Source organism: Thalassophryne amazonica, chromosome 16 (genome assembly GCF_902500255.1).
Source record: "Thalassophryne amazonica chromosome 16, fThaAma1.1, whole genome shotgun sequence".
Taxonomy (NCBI): domain Eukaryota; kingdom Metazoa; phylum Chordata; class Actinopteri; order Batrachoidiformes; family Batrachoididae; genus Thalassophryne; species Thalassophryne amazonica.
Genome location: NC_047118.1, coordinates 72,542,155 through 72,558,305, shown reverse-complemented (window position 1 = coordinate 72,558,305; position 16,151 = coordinate 72,542,155). Strand labels below are relative to the sequence as shown.

The 16,151-nt window shown below is 47.0% G+C and overlaps 1 protein-coding gene across 1 annotated transcript in view; it reads right to left on the bottom strand.

Moving 5' to 3' along the window:
* Window positions 1–16,151, bottom strand: part of LOC117528756 — a 103,425-nt gene that overhangs the window by 53,239 nt on the left and 34,035 nt on the right. Inside the window, 4 exon segments of the mRNA XM_034191387.1 lie at window positions 5,625–6,054; window positions 6,288–7,474; window positions 13,873–13,955; window positions 15,528–15,671. Coding sequence (XP_034047278.1) covers window positions 5,625–6,054; window positions 6,288–7,474; window positions 13,873–13,955; window positions 15,528–15,671 — 1,844 coding nt within the window.

Below are 16,151 nucleotides of genomic sequence, written 5' to 3'. Positions count from 1 at the left end.
AGGGCCCGTGATGAAGTCCAGACCGATGTGAGACCAGGGGCGGTGAGGCACCGGCAGGGTTGGAGGAGTCCCGAGGTCCTTCGATGGTCTCCTTGCCCCTGGCGCAGATGGTACAAGGCCTGGACGTAGTCCCCGAAACGTCGGTGTTCCAGGGACGGCCACCAGAAGCGCTGCTGGACCACTGCCATGGTCCTACGCACTCCGGGATGACAGGAGAGCTTGGATCCGTGACAGAGGTCCAATACGGCAGCTCTGGCCTCTGGTGGGACGTACATTCTGTTCTTGGGGCCGGTCCCCGGGTCCGGGCTCCTTGCCAGGGCCTCCCGGACGGTCTTCTCCACGTCCCAGGTGAGGGAGGCCACGACAGTGGACTCGGGGATGATGGTCTCGGTGGGGTTCGACAGCCCTGCCTTGGCTTCTTCTTCGTGCACCCGGGACAACATCCGATTTTTGGTTTTTGGTCCCGGGGCGGTATGTGATCCGGAAGTCAAAGCTCCCGAAGAACAGAGACCAGCGGGCTTGCCTGGGGTTCAGCCGCTTGGCGGTCCGGATGTACTCCAGGTTCCGATGGTCCGTGAAAACCGTGAAAAGCAATGACGCCCCCTCCAGCAGGTGTCTCCACTCTTCAAGAGCCTCCTTCACCGCGAGGAGCTCCCGATTGCCGACGTCATAGTTCCGTTCAGCTGGGGTCAACCTGCGGGAAAAATAGGCACAAGGATGGAGAACCTTATCAGCCTCCACGCTCTGGGACAGCACGGCTCTTATCCCTGAGTCAGAGGCGTCCACTTCCACTATGTACTGGCGATCAGGATCAGGCTGCACCAGAACTGGTGCAGTCGAGAACCGGCGTTTCAACTCCTTGAACGTGGCTTCGCACCGATCCGACCAGGTGAAGGGGACCTTGGTGGAGGTCAGGGCAGTCAGGGGGCTAACTACCTGACTGTAGCCTTTAATGAACCTCCTGTAGAAATTTGCAAAGCCGAGGAACTGCTGCAGTTTCCTTCGGCTTGTTGGTTGGGGCCAATCTCTCACCGCCGCAACCATGGCCAGATCAGGGGCGACGGAGTTGGAGGAGATGATGAACCCCAAGAAGGACAAAGAAGTGCGGTGGAACTCGCACTTCTCGCCCTTCACAAACAGCCGGTTCTACAACAACCGCTGTAGGACCTGACGTACATGCTTAACATGGGTCTCAGGATCTGGGGAGAAGATGAGAATATTGTCAAGATATACGAAGACGAACCGATGCAGGAAGTCCCGCAAGACATCATTTACCAATGCTTGGAATGTCGCATTAGTGAGGCCGAACGGCATGACCAGGTACTCAAAGTGACCTAACGGGTGTTAAATGCCGTCTTCCATTCGTCTCCCTTCCGGATCCGAACCAGGTGGTACGCGTTTCTAAGATCTAATTTCGTGAAAATTTGGGCTCCATGCAGGGGCGTGAACACAGAATCCAACAGAGGTAACGGATATCGGTTGCGAACCGTGATCTCGTTCAGCCCTCTGTAATCAATGCATGGATGGAGTCCGCCGTCCTTTTTGCCCACAAAAAAGAAACCAGCACCCATCGGGGAGGTGGAGTTCCGGATCAGCCTGGCAGCTAAAGAGTCCCGGATGTAGGTCTCCATTGATTCACGTTCCGGACGTGAGAGGTTGTACAACCTACTGGACGGGTACTCAGCGCCCGGGACCAAATCGATGGCACAATCGTACGGTCGGTGCGGGGGAAGAGTGAGCACCAGATCTTTGCTGAAGACGTCAGCGAGATCGTGGTACTCCTTTGGCACCGCCGATAGATTGGGGGGGACTTTAACCTCCTCATTAGCCGTCATGCCGGGAGGAACCGAGGATCCTAAACACTCCCGGTGGCAGGTTTCGCTCCACTGCGTCACAACCCCGGACGGCCAATCTATCCGGGGATTGTGCTTCACCATCCATGGAAATCCCAAATCACTCGGGAGGTAGAAGGTGTTACATGGAACACGATCTCCTCCCTGTGATTTCCAGACACAACCAAGGTCACAGGCTGTGTCTGATGTGTGATTAACGGAAGCAGGGTGCCATCTAGTGCTCACACCTGCAATGGTGACGGGAGAGCCACCAGGGGCAGCCCTACTTCCTTTGCCCATCTGCTATCCAGCAGATTCCCTTCCGACCCCGTGTCTACCAGTGCTGGGGTGTGAAGGGTTAGATCCCCACAAAGGATCATTACTGGGATTCGTGCAGATTTGCGGGGTTTCCCCGCATGTGTGTTATGGCCCACCCTTAGCCCAGTTTCTAAGGACGGGCGTTGTAGTTTGACCGTTTGGGGCAGTCCTTCTGCATATGCTCAGAAGAGCCGCAGACAAAACACTCCCCGCGGGCCAGCCTCCTTTGTCTGACGTTTGTCTTTACTTTGGCCCTGCTCGTGTCCATAGCCTCCTCAGCAGGGGGAGCTGTAGCCACACGGAGCCCTCTGGCAGTGAAGCGTGGGGACGACGTCACCCTTTCGGAACCGGAAGGGGGAGGGATGGCTCGTGCCCGGACACGCCCCCCGGCCTGCTCCCGACGATGCTCATTCAAACGGTTGTCTAAGCGTATAACCAAATCGACAAGCCCGTCAAAATCCCGCGGTTCCTCCTTAGCCAGCAGGTGCTCCTTCAGGACCGGAGACAGTCCATTTACGAAGGCGGCGCGGAGCGCAACGTTATTCCAGCCGGACCTCGCTGCCGCGATGCGGAAGTCGACTGCATACTCGGCTGCGCTGCGACGCCCCTGTCTCATTGACAGCAGCACGCTCGAAGCGGTCTCGCCTCTGTTGGGATGGTCAAAAACTTGTTTGAACTCCCGTACAAACCCAGCATAAGACGTTAGGAGCCGTGAATTCTGCTCCCAAAGCGCCGTAGCCCAGGCGCGTGCCTCTCCTCGAAGCAGATTAATAACATAAGCCACCCGGCTGACGTCTGACTCGTACATGACAGGACGCTGTGAAAAGACGAGCGAACGCTGCATGAGGAAGTCTGCGCACGTCTCGACACAGCCTCCGTACGGTTCCGGAGGGCTTATGTATGCTTCAGGGGACGGTGGGGGGGGTCGTTGAATGACCAGTGGAACGTCTGTTACGGGCCTAGGACCAGCAAGAGGAGTGGCTGCAGCAGCTCCCTGATCGCGCGCTTCCACCCTGGCGGTGAGAGCCTCCACCCTCCGGTTAAGGAGAACATTCTGCTCGGTCACCAAATCCAGCCGAGCCGTGAAGCCGGTTAAAATCTGCTGCAGCTCACTCAACACGCCTCCCGCTGACGCCTGTGCTCCTGGCTCTTCCATTGGCCGTTCAAGCTCGGGTTGACGCCCCTCGGAATCCATGATGAATGGCCGAGAAATCCTGTTGGGAAGGTGTCGTAGCACGGACCCACAACAGGGGGCGCAAAGGAACAGACAATGAATAAGCCAATAAGTAACAATTTAATGTTGTGACAACAACAACAAATTCACACAAGATATAAATAGACAATTAACACCAGGTGACGTGTGGGCAGGCTCGAAGATAGAAGACCCCTGACGAGCGATGAGCCGCGTCCCACACGGCTTCCACCACCAACGGCTTGAAGAACACCGGAGCCGCCAAGTCCTGAGTCCCCAGGTGGCCTCTGTCTTCGGCTGTCGACCCTGGTACTGCTGGCAGAAAACAAAGACAGGATGGATGAGTGTGAAGTCGCACACTCAGTAATCCCACAGTCTGTACACAGTCAGGAGGGAGAACCTCCACCTCCAAGTAGGAACACACTAGCAGCTCCTGTTACCACTTATCTGGATGGAGTGAGATGCGAAGACGTCGCTTCTCTCACTACACGCCAACCCCAGAGTGCACCACAGGAAAAACGGCTGCAAAACAGATCAGACGTAAGTCACAGTAGGGATACAGCAGAGAATATTACCTGTTCGGTAGTTGATTTCTCGGCGGGGAGGTGGAGTTGCAGTCCGGCTTATGTAGTGGTGTGAATGAGTGACAGTTGGTGTGATGAGTGACAGCTGTCACTTCTTCTGGGTCTGGCGCCCTCTCGTGCTTGGAGCCCGCACTCCAAGCAGGGCGCCCTCTGGTGGTGGTGGGCCAGCAGTACCTCCTCTTCAGTGGCCCACATAACAGTTAGACCTTTCTCGCGTGAAGCACCTTGAGGCAGCATTGTTGTGATTGGGTGCTGTACATTAAAATAAATAAATTGAATTGAAGAGTTAGAGGACTTGGTCGAGGATAGGAAAGTGTGGGATGAGATGCTTGGCCGCCATTCTCACACCTACGGTGAATTCTGAGTCACCAGTTCACCTAACCCGCATGTTTTGGAAGTGAGAGGAGGCCAGAGCATCCAGAGGAAACCCACGCAAACACGGGAAAAGTATGCAAACTCCATACATAGGCAGGATGCGTTAGGAATGTCATTTTTCTGTTATTTGTGGGACATTCCTGACATTCTTAACATAACACATCTGAATAGGTTTCTTAACAGTGCATGTCGGTGCATGATATTCGTGGAGCATGTTTTTGGCTGTCAAAAATCTTCCATGAATGTCACGCACCACTCTCATTTCGCCTCATGTCGTGGAGTTCGCAACTGAGCATGTTGATACGCGTTGATTCATGGTGATCCTTAATACAGTGTGACAGCATTCATAGTGGTTCCTGTGATGGTTCTTGGAGCCCAGACTGTCACGCGTTGTTATGAATTGACACGGAAACTGTCAAGTTTTGACATGAATTGTAATGCGGTGTCACATTTCACTGCACACCGCTATGAATCACTGTTTTCTGTCACGTGTGCACAATTAAAACCCTGCTGCACTGCATTCAGTTTCATTGATGCAGTATGCCGAAGAGGAACAGTGACGCCAAGTTGGCCAAGTATCGTTCCACACTTCCTGCTGATGCTCTTCAGGATGCTCCTGCAGGTGGTCCACCTGCTGTTGTGCCTGATGACTGGGAGAACGAGTTTGAGCTTCCTCAGTCTGGCTCTCTCAGTCTCCTCCTTCTCCTATCTGCCCAACGCTATGGCATAGAGCCCAACTAAGCATGCAATCACAAAGTTCTGCTGTGGATTCATCTGGATGTTGAAGAGCAATGTGGAGTGATGTGAATGGTTAAGCAGCTGAGGGTAGGATGAATATGGGGGGCGTGGGGAGAGAGTTCACAAAATTCACAACATTCCTGACAGAACATAACAATGTGCTGTTGCGCGCAATAACACAAAACAGCGAGAGACAATATTCTTGACCGTGTGTAATGGTTCATAATAATTCACCAGTGACATGTCCCATTAATCATAATGCGTGGTAACAGGTCGCGACAGTTCCTGAGGACATCTGACGCCTCTGCACTGAATCATCATATTTGTGAACGGCGGACAAGAATGCATACTTCATGGCAATGGCGACTTGTCATCATTATGTGTAAACGCAGCATAAAGGACTAAGACAGATTTGAACCATGGAACTTCACTATGAGTCAACAGTTCTAACCACTAAGCCACAGTACTGCACAAGAGAGTATAGCGTACTTGAAAGGAATTTGAGTTGCGTTGGTGGCTTTCGAAAGTCAAGAATAAATTCTTGTGGTTTTGTACATTTCAAATCAGTGACGAATAGCAACTTACAGTGCAGTTGTTGAGGCTTTGACCAAAGGCAGCATCCTCAGGAGAACCTCCTCTGAGTTTGAGTATTCCTTTAAGTCAAACACATCCAGTTCTTTATCAGAAGACAGTAACACATAGACCAAAGCTGACCATTGAGCAGGACAGAGATGAATTCTGGGGAGGTTTCCTGATCTCAGGTAGTGCTGGATCTCCTTTTCCAAGGAACAGTCCTTCATTTCGCTCAGACAGTGAAACAGATTCATGCATCTCTGGTGAGGGATCTCTCGGATCTTCTTTTTGATGTACTGGACTATTGTTGCATTGGTCTCTGAGCTGTCTGCTGTCATTTTCAAAAGGTCTTGTAGGAGATCTTGATTGGACTTCAATGAAAGGCCCAGGAGGAAGCGGAGGAATAAGTCCAGGTGTCCATTTGAAGACTGTAACGCCATGTCTACAGCATTAATGCACAGCTTTGTTGTTGATGCTTTTGTGAAAACTGTCAGCAGACTTTGAAGCATGGACCGAGTTTCAGACAAAATATCCTTTTTGTCATTAATGAGTGACATTATAACATGAAGAGCAGCCAAAAACTCATGAATACTCAAATGGACAAAGCAGAACGTCTTGTCCTCATTCAGCAGCCCATCCTCCTCTTTAAAGATCTGTGTAAAGACTCCAGAGTACATAGATGCTCTTGACAATGAATGCCACTCTTCTTCAAGTCTTTCTCGTAAAAGATGAGATTGCCTTTCTCCAGATGATTAAAAGCAAGCTTTGCAAGTGACTTGATCATTGTGTTGGTCATGCTGGTGCCATACTTTAGTTTTGTCTGTTTCATCTGAAACAGGAGGAATTTTATGTACATCTCAGTTAAGGTTTTAGGGATTTCTTTCATCTCATCTTGGTCTAATGTTTGCTTGAGAACCGTGGAAGTAATCCAGCAGAAAACTGGGATGTGGCACATGATGTTGAGGATTCGGGATGTCTTGATGTGGGAAATGATTGGGACCAACTGCTCATCGGTGAACCGTTTCCTGAAGTATTCCTCCTTCTGGGAGTCAGTAAACCCTTTCACCTCAGTCAGAATGTCCACCAAGTCTAGAGGGATCTGAATGGCTGCGGCTGGTCGCGTGGTTATCCAGAGACGAACAGAAGGCAACAGTTTCCCTTTGATGAGGCTTGCCAGTAGCTCACTCACCAAGAACGGTTCATCAACAGAAAATTCTTCTACGTGGCTTAAGTCAAGTTGAAGGCGGCTTTCGTCGAGTCCATCAAGCACGAAGAGAAGCTTAAATTCACTCTTGTCGTAGTTGGTGTTTCCTGATGCTTGTAGTTTTTTGAAGATGTGATTCAGAACCTCCTCCTTGATGTCTCTGGTTTCTCTAATACATTCATGAACAAGTTTTGCCAAAGTAAGCTTATTCCCCTTCAGTAAATTCAGCTGTCGAAAGGTAAAAGGGAACATGAGGTGTACATCGTGGTTGGCTTTTCCATCAGCCCAGTCCAGAATAAACTTATACACAAGGAATGTTTTCCCGATTCCTGCGATCCCAGTTGTCAGCACTGTTCTGACAGGTGTGTGGTCTCCAGAAGGATGTTTGAAAATATCATTATGATGAATGGATTTCTCAGATCCTCCTCCTTTTCTGCACATCTCAATCTGCCTGACCTCATGCTGACTGTTGGCATCAACCTTCCCGTCGTTTCCATCCACGATGTAGAGTTCTGTGTAGATGTCATCCACACGTTTCTTATCCTTGCACTTTAACCACCCTTCTGTAATGCACATGAACTTATTCTGGAGGTTTGACTGCAGATATGTTGATAGGATGTGATTGATTGCTGAGGTTCTGCTCGTTGCATTGGCACATCTGTATGGTACAAGCCACAAAAAGAGTGTGAAAGAAAGGTAAAGAGTAAAGGTAAATACAGAATTTAATTTAGATTTTTGACAAAGATACGTATTTGCCATGTTAATTAGTGCATGGGTCAAGCAGGTTTTCGGTACGACACTTACAATCCAGCCTCAGTGTACCATGGCCTAAACAAAAATATGATAGCCATCCAAGGGTGGTAGCTACAGCCATGTAGGGGTCAATGAAGAATTACACAGAGGTCAATCTTTTAAAATGCTCCAGTCTTACAAAGACATACACATTATTTGTCTGATCATAGCAATTCCAAGAAGGTATAGTTTGGACCATCTGTGACTGAATCCTATGGAGTTACAGTTTAAAAACAGTAAAAAATAGTGTCAAAAGTCAGTTTCAGTTTGTAAAGGTAAAGGTAGGTAAAAGGTAAAGCTGCTCTAATTTTGGTAAAAAAGTGATGCAAAGTATTGGTTAAGTTAATAGGATTTTATAAAGGAATAGTTTGCACAATCTGTCATGCTTAGTTATCATGTTACAGGGTAACGTGTCACATGTCATAAGAATCCAATGGATGGCAACCTTACTTGGAGGTTAAACATTCAACACAGTCAAAACTATTCCATTTATTAATCCTTTTATTTCAACCAATAATTTGCATCATATTTACTGAAATTGGAGCAACTTTTACTTTTGACCTCTGTACAAACTGAAACTGACCTTTGACACAATTTTTGCTGTTTTTACCTCATAACTCCAGAACATTTAGTCATAGATAGTCCAAAGTATACCTTTTTGGAATTGTTATGATCACACAAATAATGTGGATATCAACATGACTGGAGCATTTTTAAATTTTGACCTCTGTGTAACCTTTCATTGACCCACTACCTGACTATAGCTACCACCCTGGGATGGCTATCATACATTTTTGGGTAGTGGATGTGGTGAGGGAGGACATGCAGGTGGTTGGTGTGACTGAGGAAGATACACAGGACAGGATGAGATGGTAACGATTGATCTGCTGTGGCGACCCCTAACGGGAGCAGCCGAAAGAAGAAGAAGATTTTCTGATGTGTCTGCTTTTGGAGCATCCTTCCTGCTCTTCTACTTTTAGGGTTACATAGAAAAATATATCTGGCTTTTGGATCATATAGTGTCACAAGACACACATCACTGGTGTATCTTGGGGGCTATACAACTCACTCACTCGCTATCCCCCCACCCCCACCCAGAGCTGCTGACTAATTGTATGAGGTTTTGCATAAATAAAGGCTGAATAATGAATGCTGCTGCATGCAAAATTACAAGATTTCCAATGTTTAAAATAAAAATGGGTGTTAAAATAATGGGTAGAGTCAGTATTTGGCGTTCCCGACTGCCTTACAACGCATGAAAAAGGCTAAGCTGTTTGTTACATTTTCGGACCAGGAGCTAAATCCATCCCTGTGTGTTGTGACATTATCGTGATGTCACTCAGCATATGGTATTTTACTCATATCCACAGAAAATTATACTTCTTATTGTATGTGTTTCCAAGTTATTGCAGGAAATGTAAAAAAAAAAATACTGTATTTTTTTTTTTTTAATCATCTAATGTCACATAGTGGAATAGGTAGCTGAGTGGATGAGGAGTTTACCTGCAAATATGTAGACCTGGGTTAGAATCACACTCATGCAATCTGTGACCTTCCATAAGACAATTAATCATCATTAAAGTCTCAGTCCACCAGCTGTAAATGGTACCAGGCTTGGCTGAGGAAGTAACCTGCGTTGGACCAGGTTCCAGCCCAGGAGGTGTTCGACTATCCAGAGATAAGCACCTGCACCAGCCAGCCTCAAGGCCTATATAGGAATGTCACACAACATGGTTTGGTGACATCATCGTGATGCCACATATACAGCACAATGTATTGTTTTCTGATTCATGTGTACTTGAAATCAATCTTCCGTCTCTCTTAGTTTTGAAGATATTACAAAGAATGTGATTTTCCAGCTATTCAATTACCTTGATTGACCTTTGACCTTCATATTAATGTTCTGCCAACATGTTAAGACTATGAGCATAACATGTTGGCAGAACATGAGAGACTATGAGAGTAGTGTTACTGTACTGTTTTGTACAGTAACACTACCTCTAACCTTAGTGACATGAAATTTGGGGTTCCACAGGGGTCTGTCTTAGGCCCCCTTCTTTTCTTCTTTTTATAGCACCCCTTGGGCACATATTGCAGCATTTGGGATTACCTTTCACTGCTATGTTGATGAAACTCAGTTATACTTTTCGATAACTACTGGTAATCTCTTTCATATAAAATCCTTACAAGATTGCCTTGCATCAGTGAGAAGTTGGATGTCTAGAAACCTCCTGCTTTTAAACTCTGATAAGACTGAAATGATGGTTCTTGGTCCAGTGAGACATCGGCATCAATTTGACCAGTTAACGCTTAGCCTAGGCCCGTGTGTCATACATCACACTGACAAAGTGAGGAACCTTGAGGTAATTTTTGATCCTACATTGTCCTTTGACCTCCACATTAGAAATATTACAAGGACTGCTTTCTTCCACCCGCAAAATATAGCTAAGATTCATCCCATCCTGTCTATGGCTGAAGCTGAGACCATGATCCATGCGTTATCTCTTCTAGATTGAACTACTACAATGTTCTATTTTCTGGTTTACCACAGTCTAGCATTGGGGCTCTCCAATGCCAGAATGCTGCAGCCAGACTTTTGACACGAAGCAGCAAGTTCGACCACATTACACCCATTTTAGCATCCCTTCACTGGCTTCCTGTCCCGGTGAGATCAGATTTTAAGGTTCTGCTACTAGACAATAAAATTGTTCACGGACTGGCACCTCCCTACCTAGCTGACCTAATTAAACCTTAAGTACCGGCCTGGGCTTTGCGTTCTCAGGGTGCAGGACTACTTTGTGTCCCTAGGGTGAATAAGAAGTCTGCAAGTCATAGAGTTTTCTCTTATCGTGCTCCTGTTCTGTGGAATGATCTCCCTGCATCAATTAAACAGTCAGATTCTGTAGAGACTTTCAAGTCCAGACTTAAGACGCACTTATTTTCCCTTTTGTATGGCTAGCATACTGGTATAGTTTTGTTTTAACTTTTACTCTTTTAATTAATTTTATTAGGAAACGGAGCATGCTGCAGCCTCAACTTACCTAAATTCTGGGTCTTTTAGTGAAGCTTAGGGCTATTGGCCGGCAATCACCTTAGTATGTCTTCTGTTTTCTTGTTGTTTAATGTTGGTAAGTTATACAGTATTTCTTGTCTTTCTGATGCCTGATTCTGTTTTTTCTCTCTGTTTAAGGTGCAGCTCCATCCAGAGATAGGAGTTGTATTTGTGCTGGTGACCCTCCTGTCCTGTGCACCAACAGCATTTCCTGTATATTCGTTTTTTGAATTGTTTCTGTGAATTGTTCTGTAATTTATGTCTGTAGCATGGCCCAAGCAGAGGGTCACACCCTTTGAGTCTGGTCTGCTTGGGTTTCTTCCTCAGAGGGAGTTTTTCCGTACCACTGTTACTCTGGGGTTGGTAAGGTGAGACCTTACTTGTGTGAATTGCCTTGAGGCAACTCAGATATGGCAGCACGGTGGCTTAGTGGTTAGCACTGTTGCCTCACAGCCCTCATGGGTTTGAATCCACCTGTGGCCTTCTTCCCACATTTAAAAGATATACTGGTTAGGGTGAATTGGAAACTTAATAATTGTCCAGGTCCTCCCTTGCAAAAAGAGGTCTCGATCTCAGTGGGAATAGGCCTGGTTAAATAATAGTCAAATTAAACCTGCAATATGAATTAAATCGGCCACCGGTGGCCTGATACACTGAATACATGTCCAGACACACAACAACACAAAGAGAGTCCAACAGTCCTCACAAATCCCTCTGGGGACTCAACAAATGAAGAAATAGAAAATGTCACATGAAATAATGAACTGACCAAAGTTTTTCCAGACCACAGTGTGACTTTCCAGTCCAGCAGACAGCAGCTTCAGTCCTTTGTTCCCACAGATTGTTTCGACTCAGGTCCAGTTCTTTAAGGCTTGAGGTCTGGTCCACATTGTGACAGCAGAATAGTTCATCCCAGAGTACCTTGATTTATAAAATATAATAACATTAACACTCACGTATCAACACTAAAGTAACCTCTGTGCTGCTCTGTTTGTTTACTGCTGGGAATTAGCACTTTATGTGCTGTTAGTGCCGGCTGATTGATTCTGCTCTCTTTCTCACTGACTGAGGTGCTGCTGCTAACAAGTGAGGGTCCATGTTTGACGCGACCTGCTGACCCCTGGCTGAAGACCAGATGTATATTTACCCATGGCTCTTGCACAAATGGCACGGACGGGTACGTCTACAACAAATTTTTTGCACAGTAAAATTACTTCTGCTGGATCATATTTGATCCCAGTCCAAAAAGAGTGAATATACTCTACCACTTGCATTGACCAGACGGTGTCGCCGACCAAACTGTCCGCCCTAAACTCGGTCAGCCCTATCTTCACCGAGAGCAACCGCAGCCACAGCACGGGGCTGCTAGCTGTTGTGTTCACTGCGCATCAGTCATTTCAAAGCGTCACCAATTAAAGCCTCATATCTACGTAAAACGGCCTTGTTTCTGCTTAAAATTGACTTTAGAATGATTCAAGAGGTTTTACCTTGCCACCTGTTGGTTATAATCCCATTAATCCATTGATCACTTTGGGTGGAGAGACTCTGTCAGACAGGCCGCTGGGCTCCAGAATGACACATGCACAGTGGAAGGCTGTATACAACATCTGTTTAGGGGGGACCGTTCACGTCTGCGACAACTGTTGAACTGATTTCACGCCATGATAGATTGTAATTACTTTATTTAGGCTGGGATCAAATGTTATCTAAGCAGAATAAATTTTACTCAGCAACATTTACTGTGTACATTCCACTTTGTACTTGATTTTGAACTTCTTTTTGTTTTGCATGTGATGTTTCTTTGTTTATAGTCGGTTTGCTCAATCTCTGTTACTGATAGAATGGCCTAAGTGGTGGGTCACCCCTCTGAGTCTGGTCTGCTTAAGTTTTCTTCTTCAAAAAATGCCAGAGGGAATTTTTCCCTTACCACTGTCAACCTATGTGCTTGTCCAGGGTGGTTGGTGAGGTTAGACCTTACCCTTATGAAGCCCCTCCATCAGTTTCCTGAGAGTGCAGTTCTCTGACAGCATCTCCTGGACTGCCAACACCACAGTGGTGGTGAAGAAAGCCCAGCAGCAACTCCACTTCCTGTGGGTGCTCAGGAGAAACAATCTGGAGGAGAAGCTGTTGGTGTTGTTCTACAGAGCCACCATCGAGAGCATCCTGACATACTGCATCACAGTGTGGTGTGGGGGGTGGCTCAGCAGCAGACAGGAGAGCGCTGCAAAATGGCCCAGGTGATCCTGGTTGCTCTCTGCCCACCCTGGAAGACATTGCCAGCTCTCGCTAGCCCCTCAGCAGAGCTGCCAACATCTGCAAAGACATATCCCACCCCAGCAACCACCTGTTGACCTACTACCCGGCATCAGAATCAGCTATGCAGCTGAGAGGTTTTGGCCACACTGAGACGAGGAACTCCAAGACCGACTACAATGAACGTAGAACCACCCAAATATGCAGACTATGTCAAGAACTCAGAACCCCGAGACAAAGTCACAAGATATGTAGCGAAGGGGAAAAACAGCCACTGTGCTGAGCTTCACAACATCTTGAGGAAGAAGCTCATGTCACTGCACCGGGCCAGAGTGGCATCAAGGTGGGGAAGGGAATAGGCAGGAAGCGCATTGCGTTCATGCTCCAACCCTTTTGCTTTCCCTAAGAAGCTGCTAGGGGACAAGCACAGCGGCTATCCTCATCCAGGGGTTTCATGTGCAGTGGTCCCTTGTTTATCGTGGGGAGGTTACGTTCTAAAAAATAATCCGCGATAGCAAAATCCGCGAAGTATCAGCGTTTGTTTTAAGGCTGTAAAACCCCTCACTACACACATTTATACACTTTTCTCAAAACAGGCATTAACATTTTCTCACTTTTCTCCTGTGTAAACACTCTTTTTTCTTCTGGGCGAGAAGATTATAAACAGACACATGCAGACACAATGCGTGTGCTCTCCCTTCGTTCCACTGTCTCCGGGGTACGGATGGCGGGGACCCGCAAAGAATCCAAGTCAGGGCCACGGAGCGCTCTGCACTGCGGTTACCTAGACCATGCAGCGGGTGCTGCGAATTTTTCCGCAAGAAGTCTGTCCTTGCAGGCGGCCAGAGCGCTCTACATCAAAACAGCCAGCGTAGTTTCTGGACCTGTTGCCAGAGTCGTCCGCAGCTCCGCACAGCAGAGAGTGGGGGCGGTGTGGAGTGGCCCGCTGCGGCGTTTACCGAGCCCGCAGACTCATTAAGCGCATCGAGGGCAGTGAGAGCAATCGCAGTGATGCCGACCGGTGCCGGGCGACCGGCCCGCCCTGATAAGGACGCAAAACACAATGCGCTGTTAAAAAAAACAGAAGCATGCAAAATTGCACTAAAAAAATCCTGTGAAACCTGCTAGGCGGCCGCGAAAGGTGAACTACGTTATAGCGAGGGACCACTGTATCCCATAGGTCCCTTTCACGCCAGAGGAGTAGCTGCGTCAAAACACAGTAGAGAATCCACATGATGACAATTGTAAATGAATATTATACTACAAAAATGTATTTTTATGCTTTTCATCATGTTAATAACGAGATTGCATGCATGATACCCTGAAAACTTGCTAAACAATTATAACGAATAATCCGTGTCTGCTACGTTAATCTGCGTGGAAACCGAATTTCAGACATAGCATATATATTAGTCTGGAACAAAAGAGGACATGTTGTAAAGAACAATATCAAGACGTTAAAGACAAACGTCACTTTCCCCCAGAACGACATGAAGTGAGCGTAGCTCACAGCAGCTCCCATTGTAAATAACGGAGAGACAGCCTGTGATTCTCGCATGTTTACATAAATAAACGCAATAACAACATCTAAAAACCCAGAGAAATATTCATGAAGTTTAGGCACAATATTAAAAATAGATGATGCTGTGATATTAATGGTGTTGTCCGTGGTGCAGCGGTTAAAGTCAAGCCCGGAGCAGAGTGTTTCAATGCAGTTCTCAATGTACTGAGATCGCGCAGTCGGGCAACCTCTCCGAAGTTTTGCAGAATTTGAAAATCTGAAAAGGGTGGATGTGCTCACCTTAGGACGTAAATGCCTTCCTGCATAATACCCTGAGTGACAGAGAAGACCAGAAGCTTGGTCCACAGAGGGCTCTTATAAGCCCACAGCCTCCAGCAGTGGACTTTGTTATGAAAGAGCCCAGTTTGTCTGAGGTCCAGGAGGTTGTGAAGCGAGCCAGAACATCTTCAGCCCCAGGCCCTAGGGGGTGTTCCATACATTGTGTAAAAGCACTGCACACAACTCCTTTCGCACCTTTGGACGATCTGTGAGGGTTGATGTGGTGCAGGGAAAAGTTAGCAGGTCAATGGAGATGCACAAAGGGTGTGTGGATGCCCAAGGAAGAGGACTCCAAGAGCATCAGCCAGTTAGAACCATCTTGCTGCTGTCAAAGGCAAGATCTTCTTCAGCATCCAGTCACAAAGACTAACAGAGTTCCTTCTGAAGAACAGCTACATTAACACTTCTGTTCAAAATGGAGGGATCTGCTGTTTGGAACATACTGGTGTGGTGACACAACTCATCAGGGGAGGCTCGCAAAGGGAAAGATCTAACTTGTACTCTGCTTGGACCTCACTAATGCATATGGCTCCATACGTCACAAACGTATTGACCTCGCCCTCCATCAGCATTATATTTCCAGCAAAATCACAGACCTTATCCTTGATTGGAGCTATTGTTGGCACCAAGACCAGGCAATGAGGGCAGTTGCTGACAGCAATAGTTACAGCCATTAACACCATGAAGGGCCACCCCAAGCTGAAGACTATCAGGTTTCCATACAGTCGGAGAGAAGCCCAGCACTCAACCACGGGCAAAGTCTGGCCTGTTCACCTCCACCACTGACTGGCAACTAGAAGTGGATTTGGGCAAAGAGCTGAAGTTCCCAGCTTGAATAACAGCTACATGGCTCTGACCAGATATGATCACTGTGTCAGAATCCACCAAACAGCTGATCATTCTGTAGCTCACACTGCCCTGGAAAGAGTGCATGGAAGAGGCCAATGAAAGGAAGCATACCAAATACAACCCCAATTCCAATGAAGTTAGGATGTTGTGTGAAATGTAAATAAAAACAGAATACAATAATTTGCAAATCCTCTTCAACCTATATTCAATTGAATATACCACAAAGACAAGATATTTAATGTTAAAACTGATAAACTTTATTGTTTTGTGCAAATATTTGCTGATTTTGAAATGGATGCCTGCAACACATTTCAAAAAGCTGGGACAGTGGTATGTTTACCACTGTGTTACATCGCCTTTCCTTAAAACAACATCCAATAAGCATTTGAGATCTGAGGACACTAATTGTGAGTGTCATGATTGGGTATAAAAGGAGCATCCCCCAAAATCTCAGCCGTTCACAAGCAAAGATGGAGTGAGGATCACCACCTTGTGAACAACTACATGAAAAACAAGTCCAACAGTTTATAACCCTCTGAGGTTCCGGGG